The 20,846-nt window shown below is 42.9% G+C and overlaps 1 protein-coding gene across 1 annotated transcript in view; it reads left to right on the top strand.

Moving 5' to 3' along the window:
• FMN1 (formin 1) overlaps positions 1-20,846 on the top strand; it is a 235,647-nt gene that overhangs the window by 151,879 nt on the left and 62,922 nt on the right. The window contains exon 13 of the mRNA XM_019496560.2: positions 17,567-17,659. Within this exon, the coding sequence (XP_019352105.1) occupies positions 17,567-17,659 (93 nt within the window). The remainder of the gene's footprint in view (positions 1-17,566; positions 17,660-20,846) is intronic.

Genomic DNA, 20,846 nt, shown 5'->3' on the forward strand with positions numbered 1-20,846 from the left:
AGACTTGATTAATCACAGACTCATGAATTCATCATCCCTGTATTTCAAAATGGTATGTATGTGGGTGGGAGGGGAAGGGGGGCCGGAGGGGGAGGGCTTTAAAGCTTGTCAAGCAAGCTTTAGTTAAAGTGCTCCTGCCACCATTTTGAAATACAGGACACTGAAAACATGAGACCTTGTTGGTGTTTTAATTAGAATGGCTCCCGAGAGCCTCCCCTCCCACCCCGGAGCACATTTACAGACACCCTAAATGACTGAAAAGGCAAATGCAGCAGATATGTCATCAGAATCTCATGCTCAGAAATGGACTACTTTCTTCCTAAGAAATTAATTCATCATATTTTGCTTGGCATGTTCATAAATAATCAGAAGCAAACAAAAATTAGGTGACACTCAACAAAAGTTGAAGGGAGTTTTGGTGAGCTGTCACAGACCCAGTCAGTACCTCCCCACCATCTGCAACAGCTCACCAAAACTCCTTAAGTGGCCCTCCAGCCCAAATAATTGTCAACCCCTGATGTAAGGGCAGAGAGGTGAGTGGACAAAGGTTAGGGAACCTAATCTTTGTCCCCCCCCTCTCCCTGCACCTCCTCTTCTACCCCCAGTCCCCAGCACATGGCTGGGTCAGGTAGGAGCCATGCCAGCTACGCTCAAGGAGGCATGTGGTAGCACAGTGCACTACCAGCCTGGCCTGGCCACATGCCTGGGATTTGGGGTGGAGGAGTGGGTGCAGGGAGAAGTGGGCTGGGAACCATGGGTTACCTAGGCCTGGCCAAGCTGGTGCTATGTTGTGTGCCCCCCTCTTTCCTGCCCCGAGACCCCAGCACTTGGCTGAGTCAGGCGGGTGCTGCGCTGTGCTCCTTCATGCCACTTTGGGCCACATGGGGACAGCTGGCATGGCTCCTGACCTACCCAGCATGTGCCAGGGACTCAGGGTCAGGCAGAAGCCATGCCAGGGTCAGGCTGCAGCCATGTCAGCCACTCCAGCTGTACCCACATGGCACAGCCTGAAGGGGCACAGGAATACAGCATGGTACCACATTAGCAGTGCCCACGCTCCTACTAGGCCCCAGTGCAGCAGGGCCCAGATAATCCCTGGCTCCTGGCCCTCTTCCTCCTGCACCCTGTCCCCTGCCAGTGTGGAGAACCTTACCTGAACTTCAAGTCACCAGGGGCCAAGCTGTCTCATCTACAAATAGCTGCAGGGTCAGAGCTGTGCACAGACAGCCTCACCAGGAGAAGCCTGGCCAGAAGCTCATCACCCCCTGCCTTGGAGCATACACTGGGGGCTGGGGGGCAGGACAGGGCAGGCTGGGCCAGGGAGGAGAGCAACTGCTGCTGCTGCACTCAGTTGGCATGAGTAAGGGAGAAGAACGAGAGGCACCAAAAGCCAGGTGTGGGCCAGATACAATTCTCCTTCAGAGGAGCAGCTATGGGCCAGATAAAATAATTTGATGGGCCACATCTGGCCTGCAGGATGTATTTTGCCCACCCCTGATCTCAGACTTCAATGTTTTTGAAATTTTATTCAGCAGCAGTAGATACACTGTGAGGTCCATTTAAGAGGCCAGCCAGGTTAAACTGCTTTTGATTATGAAAATTGGGTTTCTTTGCCAATTCCAAATTAAATTTACACACTGGAGAAAAGAGTGTAATAGACCATTCAAATGGGTAGAATAAAAAAAAATCAAAATACTAACATGCCTATACTATTTGGATGTTATGAGTAGAGCACATTGAGACACTGAGTTAATATTTTCACCTTTTCATTTTATCAGATGCTTATACATTTTTCAGATATTTACATTTTTCTTTACAGGTCAATTTAGGAGAGAAACTTGCACGAGGATGATTGTTTTGTTTTAAAAAATAAACAAGTTTCAACTTTTTGCCTTAAAAAAAAAAGTGTTCTCTTTTGGACAGCTCATGTCTTAACAGAAAGCAACTAAAATTAGGTCATTTATCTGCTTTTCAGAGGTCCAGGTAAAAATGGTTTTGGCTTGTGAGAGTTACAACATACAGAGTTTTTGAAAGCAGCCATTTTTGCATGTACATTCAATTGGACAGTAAACCTAACAGCTGCCAGTATACCATTGGCAATATGTCTGTGTTTGTACATGCATCAAGGCCTATATATTTACTGAAAAATGTCATTAATAGGCCATCTCTCAGTAGTCCATTGGATTTGCATGTGGGTGCATTCCATAAAGTCTATCTTCAATAAGTTTTTGATTCTGCAACATGCTGCAGAGGGAAAGCAGCAGTGTTTCAAAAGAGTTTTGGTTTAGTCTGTAATTTTTGCCACGGTATGAGCCAAATGGCCCATAAGAGAGCCTTATACATGAAGAAGTGTCTTCCTTTATATTTTTCTTTGGAAAAGAACCCTAGGAAATTTTCTTTTTATAAGCTGTATTAAGTAAGTATTAAGATTCTAAAGTGAAATCTGGAGATGCCAAATTTAATGTTTCATATGCAATCTGCACTCTGCCCTTTTCAACATTATTGTCTTAGACACTTAATTACATGGCTACATCATATTTCTTCTTTCACCCTAATGAATGATGCAACAGTCATCCTATGTGAAGGTAGGTACAGATGTTACACCTATCTCACTTTCACTAGGAGAAAGCACTCTAAAACCATAACTGAATAGACTTTCATGGGTCTTAGAGTGCTTTAAAAATGGTGTATCATGCTCTAAGTTAACCCTTGATGGATGAGGTATTAGACTAAAGCACTTTCTGTTAGAGGGCTTCATTGAACATCTCTGCCACATCCCATCAAGGGTTAACTTAAAGCATGATCACCATCATCCTAGGCAGCGTTGCACAGGGCTGTGCTCTTGCCTCAAGCAGAGTTCTTGTGTACTGTCTGAGCACCGGGCAGCTATCACTGACCCAGTCAGTGACTGCCTCTGGTCCCAGCTCAGTGCACAGCCCAGCTAGGGAGTGGGAGAGGGGAAGATTTCTGTCCCCACAGCCTCTCTGGCCCTGTGGTGAGCTACAGCCCAGCCAAAGAGCTGTAGGAGAAGGAGTCCAGGGTCTCTGCCCCAGCATCTGCCCTAGCTAGGCATTAGCATGCCACCATTTGGCTGGGGGGCGGGGAGCGAGGCCTGCAGGGGAAGGGCTCTGGAGTGTCTCCCCCACCTTAGGAACTGCTGACGGTCACAAGCTGGCGGAGGGTGGAGCTGGGGAGATGGGCCACTATGGCAGCCTCCTGGGAGGTATGCGGAAGCATCCCTAGCAGCCAGTGTGGGCAGGCTCCAAGCCCCCACTCCCACCTGAACAGTGAACATCTGTTCGGTTCACTCACGCTCTAACTTATAGCTTTGTAAGTAAAGTGTGATAATTATGGTGTTTTCACCAGGGGCTTTTTGAACGTCTGTCCCGTTTGATTATCTGCAATGAAGAAGCCAGGCCTAAGCAATAAAAGAGGACTGTATAGTGTTTTGTGAATGGCTGACAGCTGAAGCTAGAAAAATGAGGAAATGTTTGATGCAGGAATTAACTATAGGAACAGTTTTCCTCTGGATCTGACAGGTGCTCTGCCACTTGCAGTCTTGGCCACAGACCTTTAGTTTATTCCAAATTATGGCCTCGGTGGAGGAATTGTTAGATCAAATATTATGACCTGTGTTATATGAAAAGTCAGAGTTCCTGTAATAGAAAGAGAAGCTGGAAATCACCTTTCTCCACCTTTATAGCCACAATCTTCAAATGTACCTTCTCAAGCTCTGAATGAGAACTCGGACACAATACTCTGGGATGCCTTGAGATCCTTTCAAAGGTGCTGCAGCATTCAATGCAATTAGGGCATGTCCCTGCAAGCATGCATGTGCAGGGACATGTGTTTCCTGTCTGACAAATAGCAGCACATATGTGTGCCATGGCTATTTTTCCCTTGGCATGCTCCTACATGTGCACTCCAGCTCATGGAGAATAGACCTGGGTGAGGTAGGGGAGGCTGAGGCCAGCATGTGTGCAGGTCCCAGCAACCTTACCTGGGGTCCTGGGGGCCTCCTGGGGCAGCAGTGGCAGCAATCTGACCTCTGAATGGCCAGGCTCTGGTTTCTGGTGGCTCACACTGCTGCCATGTGGGCCATGCTGCTTTTTCAAGTGGTGGGGTTTTTTACACCAGGGTCTCCTGGAATGGACTTCAGTGAATCACCTAGTCCAATCCCCTCCTGAAGCCCTTCCCTCCCCACCCAAAAAACCCCAACAGGGTAGTAGTAGGGCCACAAGGCAACCTGGCCGTGGACTTCTGGTGGCTGCAGTAGGAGTAGGAAGGGGCGTGCAGGCAGCAGTAAGGGGAGGGAGTGGGGATAGGGCTGAGGGAATGGTTGGTGCTTGGGGCAGGGCATGGCACTGAGCCCTGAGCAGATTGTTGGGGGGCATGGCTCCTGCTGCTACGCACACCCTGGAGGGCATGGAGGGCATGTGTCCCTGTTTCTGTGCAGGGCAGAGCAGGGCAGGATTCTTCCCAGTGGGTGCAGAGGCAGTCTACAGTCAGAGCGGGTGGTGGCAGAACTGGGAGTGGGGGCTGCAGACACCCCAAAATTCGCTGTAGCCCACCCAACCCCACTCCCAGTGCCACTGCCACACACCTGGAGCACAGCACATCCCTCCCACTGGGAAGAGCCTGGCACTGCCCTGGCCCCAGCCCACAGTGCCAGCCTGCCCTACCCCACACAGATCTGGGGGCACAGACCCTCAATGCCTCCCAGGATGTGTGCAGTGGAGGGAACCTCCACCCCTACCCTTGCCCCCTGGACGAGCAGCAGCTCTGTCCTGCACCACCCACCCCCGCTTGCAGGGCCTGGTGGGGTGGGCACAGGGGTCCCAGGGTCTCCATCTCCTCCAACCCAGTGGCACAGCCAAGTCTGGCCCCTAGCTTCAAGCCCCTCCAGGTGATGTGAGGCCAGGGGTGGGGAGGAAGCCAGTGCCGGTGCAAAACCTGCCAAGGCCAGCACTGGCACTGGGCAATGCTGCTTCCCCCCATGGCTCTCTCCCCTCCTCCCACCCTGTCCCCCCTCCCCCCAGTCTTTCCTGTATGGGGAGGGAGGCGGCGCGGGCATGTGCATGCACATGCACACGCACATGTTCAGCCTCCCACACGCACGTTTTTTTCTTCCTCCGCCTATGCCTATATGAGTGTCCATGTAGCCCAGGAGTGCACAACCCTCAGTCCACAAGCCAGATCTGACCCGTGGCACCTTGCCATCCAGCTCATAGGGCTCCCAATGGGTCTGAAAATTTGATGGTAGGGGAGTGGTGGCATCTGTGGGGAATTCTGCAGGCTAGATAAAATGGCCGTGCACACTGGATCAAATGAAGAGGGCTATGCAGGTCACAATCCAAGTATGTGGGGCCAAGTGAAGATGTCACAGGGCCCCAGGGCCCATTCAGTGCACAAAGGCAGGTGAGGATGGCACAGAGCACCAGGACCAGAATCCTAATGTATGGGGCCAGGTCAGGCAACCCAGGGCCTCAGGGCTCAGTCCCAGCATGCAGGGCCTGATCCAGGCGTACAGGGCCACTCAATGGTGGTTCAAGGCCCCAAGGCCCAATCCCAGCACACAATGTTGGGCTGGGGAGGCAGGGGACGCTGCTGCCCCATCTCAGTGCATAGGGGCAGCACAGGGTCTGATCCCAGTGTGGGGGAGGGAGCAGTTGAGTCACCCAGGGCTCAAGCTGAGTGGGTGAGCCATGCATTGGCAGCACACAGGGCCTGATCTGGTCCATGGACCAGCTTCAGACTACTTTTCTTACCTTTGGGGCTAAAAGGTTAAGCACCTCTAACCTAACCCAGATGAGTGGTATGGGGTTGGTCCAAAGGCAGGATTGGAGCCCGCATGCCAGGATCAGGCCCACATGCCCAGATTACCACCCCAATGATCCTCCCCCCACCACACAGCCCTGACTGGCTCCCACATGCTGGGATGGGGCCCTGCATGCCAAGACTGGTCCCTTAGGCTCTACACTACTCCCACCTTATCCTTCATGCCAGGATGTAGTTCCAGGGCTCCATACCACCTCCACCCAGTCTCACGTGCCAGGATTGGGGTCCTGGATCCGCGCCTTGCTTCCATCTGGCCTTCTGTGCCATGATTGGGGCCCCTCACCACCTCTGTCCAGTCCTGTGTGCTCGGTTCAGGGCTCCAGGGTCCCATGCTGCTTCCTTCCAGCCCTCCAGCTCCATGTGCTGGGATCCAGCACCATGTCACCCTGCTCTCAGGGCTAAGGCCTGCGGAACTCCCCACAGACCTGTGGGAAGCCCTGTGGGCCAGATGACACAGCACCAGGGGCCAGATCTGGCCTGAAAGCCAGGGGTTGAGCCAGTGCTGTGCCAGTCCAAACCAAAAACAATGCACCTTTAAACTTGTGTGGGGATTGGACATTGGAAGTTCTACAACTGATTTAGAAGCCTTCAAAGTCCTTTTCCCAAGGACTTTGAAGTTTACTCTCTTCCTGTGTTTTTTTTCTTTAGTCTGACTGGTGAATATAGCCTTCTTTTCTCAATCTCCCTCCCCCACCCCCAATATTGTTTACCGGCTATCCTTCCTAAGAAAAAGCCTCCTTACAGAATGACAGCTGACCAAGGCTGGGGCACAAAGAATAGTCATACAAGGCCTACAGCAAAGCTTAACACATCCACACACTAGAGTTATATAATAGTAGAAAAGTATAACTCCATGCTGAAATTAAATCCAGCAGCTAAACATATCTTTGGTTTTTCCCCTTCACATATTATTGAAGCTATTTGAAAAGTTCTTTACATACAAGGAAAGATTAACCAATCTCACCTTGAGCAAGTTATACAAGTTTTACTGAAACTAAAAATAATTCATCATCTTTGTTTATATTCTGGTGCCAGATAAAAGGAAAATGCAACTGACTGTCTCTCTGATCATGATTATAGTGCCACATCCCTTATAATATATCTAGTTTCTGTAGTGCACAAAGCCCTGGACTGCATAGTGCAAATGTATGCCTGTTTAGTTTTCTTCTGCCCATTTTGGTATTCTTTATGAACAGCTTCAAAGCTGCTTTGGTATGAAAGGAGACATGATTCCAAAAATCAGTCTAGGGAAGTTGGCTAAATAGTAACTATCTTGCCAAAAATAAGCCTGTTTGTTTATCTTACCTTGCCTGCAGCAAATCTTTAACAATCCCATGATTCCACCAGGCTATGAACAGACATTGGGAAATACACAAACAGTGATGGCAGTTAGCAGCTTTCACTGTGACATAACTTATGAGGGATAGGATCCATGACAGGTTTATAGGAGTCCGTGGTGTTAAATAGTTGGATTCACTGTCAGGCTGATTCCCATAAATGCTACTGGTGGGTCCTGGAAAGTAAATATTCAGCAAATCATTGTTATCAACACTGAACTATTTCTGGTTTTGCATTTACTTTTGAAATGATGTTTAAAAAATACCAACTCCTGTCTTATTGAAATTACCAAACCGCATGAAAGTTTGTTTATAGGCAATGATTCTTTTGACAAATTTACAAGTGTCTGTGGAGTTTTAAAAGACTATTGCCCAATAGGCATTAAGTGAAAGAGATTCAATTTTGTAAATATTTTAACTTGTATTGGGGATTTTTAAATAACTTTCTGAGCCAAATGATGCATTAAATCTAAAGACAGTGGCAAAATGATAATCAGAAGTTTCCAACTTTGCTTTAATATTTTACTAATGGATTCCATATCTGTAGCCAAGATATGCAGTGTGAAGTACAATGTACATCCAATAGTTTGCAATTTTTAGGATTTTTAAATAGCTTTCATTCTTTTGTCTCTTCCACACATTTTGTTTTTGCAATTCTTCATTTAAAAATAACCAGTGTTCAAAGTAGGATATTACATTAAGTGTGATTTACACATTTCCTGTATTGAGACCAAAAGTTTAGTCCCATTTAGAGTAATGGAAAACTTAGATTTGTTTAAATGAAGGAGTGCTAAAATAGGTTGTTCATCTTAACACATGTTTTTCCTTGATTGGTTACTTTGGAATTGGCTGGTGAAGAAGAAAATGTATATGTTGTATGCTGATACCTATTCTACTTAAACGCCTTGTAAATGTTTTCTTTGTCACCTTTTAAGATTTGATGTTCTGAGAAAGAGACACAATCAGTTTACTTAAATACTTTTTTCATTAAATAGAAAATTATTTCAATTGAAGGACCTTATATAAAAGCAAACTATCATTTTAAATAACTAAAGTGGATTTGCCTTGTGAGCATTGTAGCTTTTTGGAATGAGAATCAAGAAGAATGATAAAATGTCATATTTATAATTTTGTTTGCCTCGACTTGGCAGGAGAATTTTTAAAAGTGTCGAAATCCTTTAAATTACATACATTAAAAGAAAGTTATGGAATTTTAAAATGTGTTCCTAGTAGGATATCTAATGAAAATTATTTACCAGAAATTAAATCCATCTCTTAATTTGAGTTTTTTAACCATTTTTCTTTGCTAAATCCACATTAAGCATAAAGCATGAAGTGAGATAGCAAGAGGTTATGACTTGCTTACACTTTTAATTAACAAAAAAAATATATTCAAAGGTGAGGGGACCCAGGTATCAGAGTTTGGGCATTACATAGAAAAAGCCTAAAAAACTACTTGAGTAAAAGTCTATAAAGAAATGAAAGATCAAAAGAAAGGAAGAAATATAAAGAAGAGAAATGAGTGATGGATTCAACAAATTAAACCCACAAAAGATATAGGAACCCAGGAATTGCCATATTAGATATGAGTCATGTTCCATCTACTTAACTATCCTATGGCCCCAAACCAATAGTTATGCATGCGCAGACCTTGGGCATACTGCAATTTACCCATGCAGGGTCTATGTCCATGGTCAGTCAAACAGGCCCATTCTTATTGCCATTACAGAGCACTTAAGAGATAGAAGGAAATGAGTATGTCATCTCAAGAATTGTCATTAACCTTAGCAAAAGACATCTTGTCTGGCCAGGCTTACCTTACTGACTATACCTTCAATTTTATAACCAGATTAGTTGATCCCCTATTTGAATATATAACAAGACAAAAATCAGTTTCATTTTCAGCTGTACCATTACTAAGAAGAGTAGCTTAGGTGTAATGGGCAAAGGATTGCCTCTATTTTCAACCAAGGAAGAACAGACCTTTGTGAGGGCTCAGCTTAGCTTTTTATAAAGCCAGGACATGTATAAGGAGCCCTTAGTCAATGAAGTACATGCCAGGTCTGTTGCTGTATACACATAATTTTGCTGATGTGGTCTATGATGTGGTCAGCAAAATCATGTTGGCAAAGATTGGCTGGTTTTAACTGACAAAATACAACTAATGTTTTGATTTGGTTCCTGGAGTTAGCCCTTGAATAAAAAAAAAAAAAATCCTTCCTCTTCCAAAACGAACTTCATTTGCATCTGATATGTAATCCCTTTTAATATTCTTTCACCATTCTTTGCCTTGTCTTTCCCAAGAGAGATTTGATAATCTTCCAACATTCTTTATCCAGGCATTATCTTAGCCATTTTCCTACCCATCTTTTTACTATTACCACACTGAATGGGGAATAACTGTTCAATCATTTTATTTAATTATTGAGCCAGAAGCCTGAGAGAAGAATGGGGATGTAAATTATCTATCAAATCTGTTCAAAACTGTAGCGAGGAAATAATTTTGCATCTGCTCTGAAAGTCACAGAACTCCAGTCCTTTAAAGCATCTATTATCTCTAGTTTAATTAAGCAAAAAAGGTCCTTTTTGGGGGTCTCAATATAATTAACTAATCAGAATTAGCCAACTAGAATCAGAATTATTTTGCATTTATTTGACTAGCACAAATAAATGCAAAGTGCTACACCTAGGGAGGAAAAATGTCCAGCATACCTACTGCCTAGGAAGTGACCTGCTTGGTGGCACGGAAGTGGAAAGGTATCTTGGAGTCCTAGTGGACTCCAAGATGAACATGAGTCGTCAGTGTGATGAAGCCATCAGAAAAGCTAACAGCACTTTATCGTGCATCAGCAGATGCATGACGAACAGATCCAAGGAGGTGATACTTCCCCTCTATCGGGCGCTGGTCAGACCGCAGTTGGAATACAGCGTTCAATTTTGGGCACCGCACTTCAAGAGAGATGTGGATAACCTGGAGAGGGTCCAGAGAAGGGCCACTTGTATGGTTAAGGGCTTGCAGGCCAAGCCCTACGAGGAGAGACTGGGGCACCTGGACCTCTTCAGCCTCCGCAAGAGAAGGTTGGGAGGCGACCTTGTGGCTGCCTATAATTTCATCACGGGGGCACAGAAGGAAATTGGTGAGGTTTTATTCACCAAGGCACCTCCGGGAGTTACAAGAAATAATGGCCACAAGCTAGCAGAGAGCAGATTTAGACTAGATATTAGGAAGAACTTCTTCACAGTTCGAGTGGCCAAGGTCTGGAACGGGCTCCCAAGGGAGGTGGTGCTCTCCTCTACCCTGGGGGTCTTCAAGAGGAGGTTAAATAGGCATCTAGCTGGGGTCATCTAAACCCAGCACTCTTTCCTGCCTATGCAGGGGGTCAGACTCGATCTATTGAGGTCCCTTCCGACCCTAGCATCTATGAATCTATGAAATAGTATTGGTCCTGGGTATGAGCATAAACTGCATCTGACTGGAAGGCAACATGATAGGGCTACTTTTGATGGGGCAGCTCCTATATAATACCACAATGTTGCAACATCCAGAGTAAGGCAAGTATAGGGTGACTCAAAACCCACTGCCTTGTGGGTACTCGTGGGTTTGAGAAAAGCTAAGATATATCACCCTGACAAAAATGTGCCCTTGCTGAGGCATTAGGCAGTCAGCAGCTGTTCCTATCTGTTGCTCTCTGGCAGAAGCTACAGCCATTCAGGCACTGAACATCTGGACTTGGTCTGGCCTGTGGATTCTGTCTATGTGGTATAAAGGTGGGAATGGTAGGTCTTGGGCAGCCTCCACTCCTCCATACTCTTGGCTAGACATACGCATCAAAGTTCTCAGTGTGATGGACGCAAGACTCCATACCAACATATTCAGGCACCTGACTAGACCTCTTACATACACCATGATCCAGAAGATCAAAGGTTGCCTACTAAAAGTAATCTTTTCTTCATAGACTAAAGTTATAGACTACTGAAAGACAAGTAACCTGAATTAATAAGTTAAATCAATACAGAGGTTAAAAAAGGAAGGAGCATTATTTTGCAATTCATTTGGAAAATCCCACAAGACCTTGCCTTGGAAATAGTTCTGGTATTTTAAAGTAGACTTTCTTCATAAAGCTTTTGCTTATTTGTAAAAATTAATTAAAAAGAAATTCAGTCTGGCGATAAAAAGTCTTTCCTTCCTCTTTTGGACATCTGGGGAATTAAAGTTTGAACCCTTCATTTACAGATTCTGATTTCAAAATAGCTGTTGAAGCCTTTCCTAACTCAAGTCTAGAATTCCATAATGGATCTTACTTGGGGCTGCTTTTGACTAAAGCTCTCTTAAGACTCAGAAAACATAAATATAATCGTATGCCTCTTTACCAAAGTGACTGACAAAAGCCAGTTACACCTTTGGTCCATCCTGTTCACTAGCTTCCCATTCATTTCTGTATGCAAAAAAAGATTCATATACAAGGCCAAAATATTCTAGTCTAGAAGTGTTTTCCCTGTCTCCACTCAAGTATGACATGTCAGCTGCCACTGGAAGGAATTACTCAGTTTCTTTGTCTCAAGGGTGAAGCTCGTTATAGTAGAGGACAGTGTATAATCAGTAGCAGGACTCACTGATGTACTGTAGTTCCCTTCTGTGTACCCAAGCACAAGGCTGGTCACTTGTGTGCTACCAGCGGTTTTGAGAGTGATGCCATCTGTAGTTCTGTACTCCTGGTAGGGTCATCCATAGTGCCAAGGTCCAGAGCAAGGTTTCCAGACTAATAGCAAGTCTTCAACAATGGAGCAGGTGGGTGAATAAAGAATACTTCACAATGACTGCAAAGGTGGATGATGTGTGTAGTGGTTCAGAAACCTCTGATTGTCTAGGTTTTCCTTGCATTTGGATAAAGGTTTCCTTCCCATGAAGTATCATGTGGTTGCTGGAGTGCAGCAGTATCCCCATATTAAAAGAAGACACATACAAGAATCTTCTTTCAATAGCAAGTCCTATGGCACTGGGCAAGTTTTAATGGGGGTAAGATATTAGTGATTACTAGAAGTCCCTATTTGTGAACCTAGACAGAGGCAGTGATTGTATGATGGTTGTTTTGTACTTGGAACTGACCAGCGTGCAATTTGGCAAATACAATAATGAGCAGACCTATTTAGGATCCACTCTGTTCACCCCCCCAGTGGGGAGGAAATAGAAATGGTGGCCTAGGCATAGTCGGTCTCATTTTACTTGATTGGAGAACCACATCTAATGAAATCACTCTAACTGCAGTCCAAACCAAGTAATGAAGTTTTCAGCCTGGAACACTTGCACTCTGATGGATATTCCTAAAAGTGACCATCCGAAGCAAAAGGCAGCATCTACAATCAGAGAACTTACACAATTTGATATTGACATTGCTGCACTTAGTGAGACCAGATGTGCAGGATAGGGGCAGCTCACAGAACATGGTGGTGGCTACACCTTTTTGTGGGAAAAAAAGTAATAAAAGATGGACATATTCATGGCATTTGTTTTGCTGTGAAGACAAAGATTATTGCTCAGATGCTGAGAAGTTCATTTGGCATCAGTGAATAACTTGTGACCCTTTGTCTTCTGTCTTTGTCAAAAATTACATATAAATTGGTAAAAGTAATCATAAACCAGTTCAAATCTATACTACAACAGGGCTAAATACAGATAGTCAAAAAGCCCAAGGCTGAATTGATTCAATCTTCATAGGTTAGTCTAGGCTGAGTAGACTGAACCAATACGCAAGTGAACAAACATTCACTTCTGATTCTGGAAATGTAGCCACATGCTTGCAGTGGCCCAGGCCAGAAGCTGGTAGGTACTAAACCATGCCTCCCTGCTGAGCTGAAGCAGACATCTTGGGCCAAGTCTACCTCACCACCCTTCGGGGGAGGGTGTGCAGGGAGGTGCAAACCATCCTGGGATGCTAGAGAACTGTGAGTTAAAAATCCCAGGACATCCTTCTCCCATTGTACTCGGCCTTGGTGAGGCCACAGCTGGAGTACTGCGTCCAGTTTTGGGCTCCACAATTCAAAAAGGATGTGGAGAATCTTACTAGAGTCCAGAGAAGAGCCATGCACACGATCAGAGGTCAGGAAAACAGACCTTACGATGAGCAGCTGAGAGCTATGGGTCTTCAGCCTGGAAAAGCATAGGCTCAGGGGTGAACTGATGGCCACCTATAAGTTTATAAGAGGCATTCATCAGGATCTGGGGGAACATTTGTTCACCAGAGTGCCCCAAGTGATGACAAGGTCTAACGGTTATAAACTCCTGCAAGACTGTTTCAGGCTGGACATAAGGAAGAATTTCTTTATTGACCGAGCCCCCAAGGTCTGGAATAGCCTGCCATTGGAGGTGGTTCAAGCACCTACTTTGGATGCCTTCAAGAGAAATTTGGATGTCTATCTTGCTGGGATCCTGTGACTCCAGCTGACTTCCTGCCCCTGGGGCAGGGGGCTGGACTCGATGATCTTCTGAGGCCCCTTCCAGCCCTAATGTCTATGAAATCTATGAACTTGAATCTGGAGCAGATATGGGACAGAAGTTCAATAAGCTGATTTAACCTATATCAGTGAAGTTTGATACCACATCCTTATAGGTTTATCTTAAACCAGTTTGGGCAATTTTGAAAGTGGCTTATGTGCAGTGAACTTATGTAGTATCAGACTTCACTGATTTAGGTTAAATCAGTTAGTTGAACTTCTGTCCCAAGTCCCCCTCCAGGTTCAAGATAACTCACAGTCCCCCAAGATCCCAGGATGCTTTTTACCTTCCCTGCAACCCCCACCCTCTTTGCCTTGCAGGGTGGGTGGGCTAGCTTTGGCCCAAGATGATTGTTGCAGCTAAGCAGGGAGGTGTGCCATAACACACTGCGCCCCTCCCCCCTGCCCCGACTTCTGGCCTGGACCACTGCAGACAAGTTGCTGCATTCCCAGAATCAAAAGTGAATGTCTGTTCTCTGGCTTATCAGTTCAGTCTACACAGCTTAAACTAACCCACAAAGATTGAATCGATTCAGCCTCAGGCTTTTTGACTGTCAGTACTTAGCCCAATTGACCAACAAACAACATGCAATAGTCACCACTGACCTTTGATGCAGATGGTAAAACAAAAGAAGAATTCTATTCTAAACTTGACCAAGTCTTGACTTTGGTCTCTGAAGAAGGTAAGATAATTCCTCTTAATGATTTCAATGCTAGAATGGGAAGGGACTCTATGGACAAGAACCCTTGAAAAGTAAGGGGTGGAAAAGTCAATTTAAATGGAATTCTTCTCCTGAGCAAGTGTTCAGGACATAATCTCATCATCATAAATTCCTTAGTCCACCAAAGCAACAAATGGAAGACATCATGGAAGCACCCCGATCAAAGCACTGACACGTGATTGACTATGTCGGTGGTTGTCAGCTGGGGGTATGCATAACCCTGGGGGTTCTTGAGATGGCCCTAGGTGGGGTATGTGCAGGTGGGCAGGGATGGACTGCTGCCATGCACCATCCTGCACCGGCACCACCCACCCGGCCAGATGTGGGGGGTGGGGGGTGGGCGAAGGTCGCATGCAGCAGCTGCTGCTGCTCTGCATTCAGCCGTGCACCACCTCCCCGCACCGTCCACTCGGTGTCCGGCTGCACACACCCTCCACCCCCTTGCTCAGCATCCAGCTGCTGGGGTACACTGACCCAAAAAAGTTGAAAACCCCTGGACTATGTCATAGTGTGTGCTTGGCACCATGGTGACATACATATCATGAGACCTTTCCTATAGTCTCTCTGTGACTCCTAGCACCTGCTCTTTTTTTTTTTTTTCAGTCTTCTCTATTAGCAATCATTTTTTTAAACAATTTATTTGGAGGAGTGGTAATGTACTCCTATACCTGATAAACTATATAACCTTTAATTTGTGCTGCTTGAGGGGGCTGCTTATAACATGGTTTTGAGTACTTGAAAAAACAATAAAGTATGTCATCTGCTTGGGGGAGCTGTTTGGTATCATTCTAGCATATATATAGTGTGCCCAGAGAGACCACATAATAAACTAATCACCACCATATAATAAACACATGTAATAAGAATGTGTTTTTGCTGTTTGTCTTAACATAATTTCCTGTAATGCTAATGTTCTTAAATCATGCCTTAAAACACAGCCAGCATGCCACATCATAGCTTAAAAAGTTGAAATACATATACTACTCATTTCACACTTTTTGTCATTTTATGTTTTAACTGAAATCATTGCTAAAATCTACTTCATGTGGCATTTTCTGTCTAGACTCTTTTTAAAAATAAACAGGAAAAGTAGCCACAAAATTGTAGCTTCTAATTTGTGCCAACCTTTAATAAGAGAACTTAAAAATGCTTTTTCAAGTATTTTGTTTAGATTTTTTCCTGCTCAATTCACAGTATCCCTGTCTAGTCCACAAATAAAATATTACAATCTGTCTGAGTAACTGTGGGAACCTCATTCCATTTATATAAACTGAAATGCAGTGTGTAAATAAGTTTCATTCAATATATTTCCACAGCCATGTAAAGTTCAAGTTTTTAGTGGCAAAAGCTCATGTCATGAAGAAAATAATATTTCTATGTTGAGAATTATCTTCTGTCTTCTAATGTATTCCCTTCATTTGTTTTACAGTCTTTTTCTGTAACTGGGCAGGCAAGAAAGGGTTTACTGTAGATATGTACGTATACATGCATCTAATAGATATATAGCTGTCAATATAGATGTAGATATATATCTATTATACATGCATACATACATATCTAAATTAAGATATATATGTATCTATATCTACCTATATTATATTATATATCTATGCATGTGTGTATGTGCACATGTGTGCAAGTTAAAGTTTCAGTCTGACAGCTAGATTTTGTATAAGATTTGCACAAGCAAATACCCATTGCTTTCAGTCTGCTAAGTCTCAAGTATCCATGCTGTGCTATAATTTGCAAGCTTGGGGCTTAAAGATTAATTAAAACATAATCTGTAAGAAAAGGACAATATGGATTATCTGGTAAGACTTTCTCTATAGCTGTATTCTTAATACTTTTAAACTCTGTTCATTTAAGCCATGGAAATTAAATATATAAAACTTTTAGATGGACTAGATATTTTCTTGTAAGCATTTTGTGCAGAAATGAATATCAAGGCAATATTTTTCTAACAATGTTAGAATTTCATTTTTAACGTAGTTTTGGGTTTCTTTGTTTTTAGCTGAAATTCAAACTTAAATTGTTGGAGTGTTTTCTTTGTTTAAGTAGTCCTGGTGCTCCAAATGTATCATGGGCTCTATTACTGGCTGTACAATAAAATGCATGTATGTATTCACATTCTTTTGGCAACTCCTTTCTCTGTGTTGAAAACTACAAATGTGACTTATATTAACATGACAATTTTTGTCAATTACACATTTTCTCCTTGTGCAACTACATTTTATACTCAATTTTTAGGAATAAAATGAATTATTAAACTAGAGAGAAGCTGGCTGGCTTGTTATTTTAATCAGCATGCAATAACTCTTTTGTTTAGTTATGCAATAAATATGCACCTTAATTAACCTTAATTAACCTACATTTGGTATAAGGGAGAAGAGGAAAAAATACTTGCTTGTGCTTTTTTACATTGTTTGATGCAAAATATTTGAGTACTGCTTTATGTTTTGTTTTGTTTTATTGGTTTGTTGAGGTTTTTTCTTATAATCGTGGACCCCAAGATTCTGCAATGTCTACTAAGACATCCCAAAGTAGTGCTTAAATTTTGTAGCAATTCATTTGAATTCTCTAGGAAATGAGATGGCACCAGGACCTAAATTATTTGGTAGATTAGGTAACAGATGCATTATAATGACATATTCTTGCTCCTGCTTGTGCTATGCCCCTCCCACAGAAGGCCAGAAAACTTGAGTGTGAAGTTCCCTTTGATGGTAAAATGCAGTGTGTATTACTCCTGTTAGACTGAGGCAAAACTCAAGTTCATGCTGAAGCTAATGCTGCAATGAGGGCAAGCCCTTTTTTTCTCACCCAGCTGTACTACAAGCAAATCATACAAATGCTGAATTCCAAGGCAAATAAACTAAAATGTTGCTATTTTAAGGAAATTAAGTTCATCAGATCTCCCAACTATATAGTTGGTCCAATAAAAAATACATTGCCTCTTCGACATTTCCTGAACTTCATTGCTACGTCACACTACAGCAGTTTCTGTGGCTGATTTGGGGGGGGGGGGGTTAACTCTTATACAATTAGAACAAGTGTGAAATAGTATTGCTTGATAAATGTGGAATAGTAGATGAGTTGCTTTAGAAATAATATGATTATTTTTAAAGCTTGTCAGTTAAATACGTGGCTTCAAACTATCTAACCCTGAACTTCTGTTTGTAGCCTGTGAAAAGCAAATGAGAGTGGTTTGTAGAGAATCTTCAGAACAACATCTCCAGCCCTTCAAAGATAAACTGGAAGAGTTCTTTCAGAAAGGTAAGCAGATGTTTAGACTCTTTTTTCATATTGTAATGCTTACATTGTTTGCTGGTAAATATATTGCCTTCAACAACCACCACTTGGAGGTTAAAGGTAAGTGAAAACCTCAAAGATTGCATGTAGATCTTAATGCACTGTAGCCACAAGGATCTTTTTCCTAATTCTGGCCTTGCCTAAATGTCAGCAGTGGAGCTTGGGGAGGACAGGTTGGAGGACACCTTTTCCCTGTTTGCTCACACAAGCCCACTGATGCACTCCAGAATCAGAAATTGCCTGTGGGGCTGCTCCAGAGTCCGTCTCAGTGTCCCTGTCAAGTCTTCACTCTCCAGCAAATCAGAGAGCAGGTTTAGATTCAGGTGGGCAGGAGGCTCTCGGTTTCGTTTTCCATCTTCCCTAAAACTTACCAGTGACTGTACAGAAAAGCCTTTATTGTCAGCCCCTGGTCAGTTCCACCCAGATAAAAAGACAATTTAGGTTGCCCAGCACAAACCACAAGTATTTGAATGTTTTTAGTGGCAGAAATTTTGATATGCTCACCATTAAAGGGTGTGTTCATTACATTGGTTATGCAACCTGCATACTTCAACAAGAAGAATACAAGCTGTAATTTCTTTGCTGGGTCTTAAAAGGAGGGGTCATTCTGATACAACAGTGCTCCTAAGACTAACAAATGACAGTCTTTCCCAGAGAATAGAAAGTTATATTAGGAGAATGGGGGCAATACATCACAACTGTTCTTTTGAGGGCAGACGTGAGTTTGGTTCAGAAGATCGCTTACTTGGAAAAACAAGATTATTTACTTAAAGAAGTGTCAAAAATGGAGGCAGCCACTGCATCTAATGCTGAGCCAGACAAACCATTTCAGAACAGTGATGTGATAAAATTATATAATGTATAATATATAACTAAAGGAAAAGTTTGTTCAAAGAACAGCAAAAGGTTATTAGTCAGGGAAGAGTGTATTGCCTTTTAAAAATGAAAAGGTGAATTTTCCTATGGTTACATAACTGATTACAGTACAAAATGTTTTTTATAGTTGTGACTCTAGAATGCACATAATTTTTTCTAATGGTAAAAAATCAATTTACATAGAAGGAGTCTCAGTTTAGGGTAATTTTCTGAATTATTCTATTGAAGTAGAACTCTACATTTTACTGTAGATTTGGGTATCATACACCACAGTGAGGAACACAGAGCCTGGTATTGTCAGAGCAGTTATATGAGACACTCCTAGGGGTACGCAGAGCTAGTTGTAACCATTATTGTGACTCTGTGAGGTAGTATTCCCAATTGAGCAATATCACTCACAAAGTCTTAAGCAATTTAACATTTAATGTCTGAAAAGTCACATGAACTATGACTCAGTTGCTTCATAAGAAGACTTATATTAACTAAACTGCTGATCACTGAAACAGTTATAAGAATTTTAATTAAATATCTAAATTCAGTTTCATCTTTTTATAAAGGTCCTCCTAAGATCAAGGAATTTTAACTTCAATTTATTTTATGAAGCTGTAGTATTTAAATATTTTCCTGAGTAAAAATGTTTTTTAATAGTAGCACTTATTACATTGTACTATTAAATACAGTTGGCATTCTTCATTTTCAGGGTTTTTGTGCTTAATATAATTTGCTTGAGTTTTTCAATCTGAAATGTGTTTGGATGTTATTTAGGCTACAAGTTTCATATCACATAATTTCAAACAAGTTCCTAATTATAGTATATGCTTCCTGAACATGTTATATATTTATTAAAGCTCTCATAAAGTTAACAGAGATCCTGTAAAAGAAATAATCCATGATGAGACTATTTGTGTCCTAGGTAAGACTGTTGTAGGTGGTCTTTTCATCTCATTTCATTGTCAGTTTATATTTACAGTCTTAGCAGAAAGTGCTGAGATTGAGGTAGGGTTATGTATTTGTGCACACTGTTAACTCTACCTCTCTCCCACACTGCTTTATCTTTCCTTTCCTTAACTGTGCAATACTACTGTATGGAATAACCAATTTTATTAACAAAACCCAGTTATACAGGAGTAAAATAACTTTAATCACTATCACAATTCTGCTTAGCTTTGTAAAAATCAAGCACTATTTTTCAGATCATTGTGTTTGTCTTTTGTATAGATTACTTGATTTTTAGTACCATGGGAAATGCCCTATTAAACCAGCTCAAAGGTTGAATAGCCCTGCATCCTGTTCTCAAGGCTAGGGAAAGACATTCAAAAAGCCTGAGCCTGAATTGATTCAATCAATCTTTTCAGGTTAGTCTAACTTGACTAGGCTGAACCAGTTTGTAACCATACAGACATTCCCTCTGGACTGAGAATATATGGGCATATGCGTGCAGTGGCTCAGGCTAGAAGCTGGGGAGTGCTAAAGCAGCCCTCCCTTCCCTTCCCTTCCACAATGCTAAACTGAGGGGGATGTGGCCAGACCCTGGCAGGACTCTTTGATTAGGGAGGGGTTCCATCCCTCCTCTTCCCCTTGCTGCTCCTGACCAGCCCAGCAGAGAATTGATAACACAGTGTTTATCAGCCCATCAAGAAAATAAAAGCCTCTCTCATTAGTTCAAGCTCTTCTTAAACACCTTTTTCCAAGGAAAGAATGGAGGAACATTACCAGCTGACCTGTTGATTAGCTCCAAAAAGTTCTAAGCAGACACTGTCCTGTCTGCCTTTGTCCTGTCTGCCTTACACAGACACCTCTCAGCATTAGCTAGCATACCACATGCCGGCTATGGATGCTGTAAGAGGGGGAAGAGGGGGAATCCCTGCTTGAGCAAGGAGTAAGGGGAGAGGGAAGCAGGAGGAAGCCAGGCAGAGGGGCAGAGCCAGCCCTGCTCTGAAGCAGAGAGCCCTGTCCAGAGCTGCAAAGCATCTGGGATGCTAGGGGACTCTGGTTTAAGTTAAACCAGGAAGGGGTCTGGGATACGCATTGCATAAACCAGTTTAAACAAATCAGTTAAGTCTTTTACTACATTTAACCAGGTTTATCTCAAACTGGTTTCAGCCATTTTCAAATTGGTTTATGTGCACTGAAATCTGTTTTGTTACAAGTTTAAGCCACTTAAACCTGTTTATGTGTAATGTCTGTCCCTAGGTCTACAGTGGGAAAGACTTCAATTTCATTTAATTGTGCAGTTGTATATCTTGTGCAAAATTTGCTCCTTACACTATTTTAT

The sequence above is a fragment of the Alligator mississippiensis genome, chromosome 2 (genome assembly GCF_030867095.1).
Source record: "Alligator mississippiensis isolate rAllMis1 chromosome 2, rAllMis1, whole genome shotgun sequence".
Lineage (NCBI taxonomy): Eukaryota > Metazoa > Chordata > Crocodylia > Alligatoridae > Alligator > Alligator mississippiensis.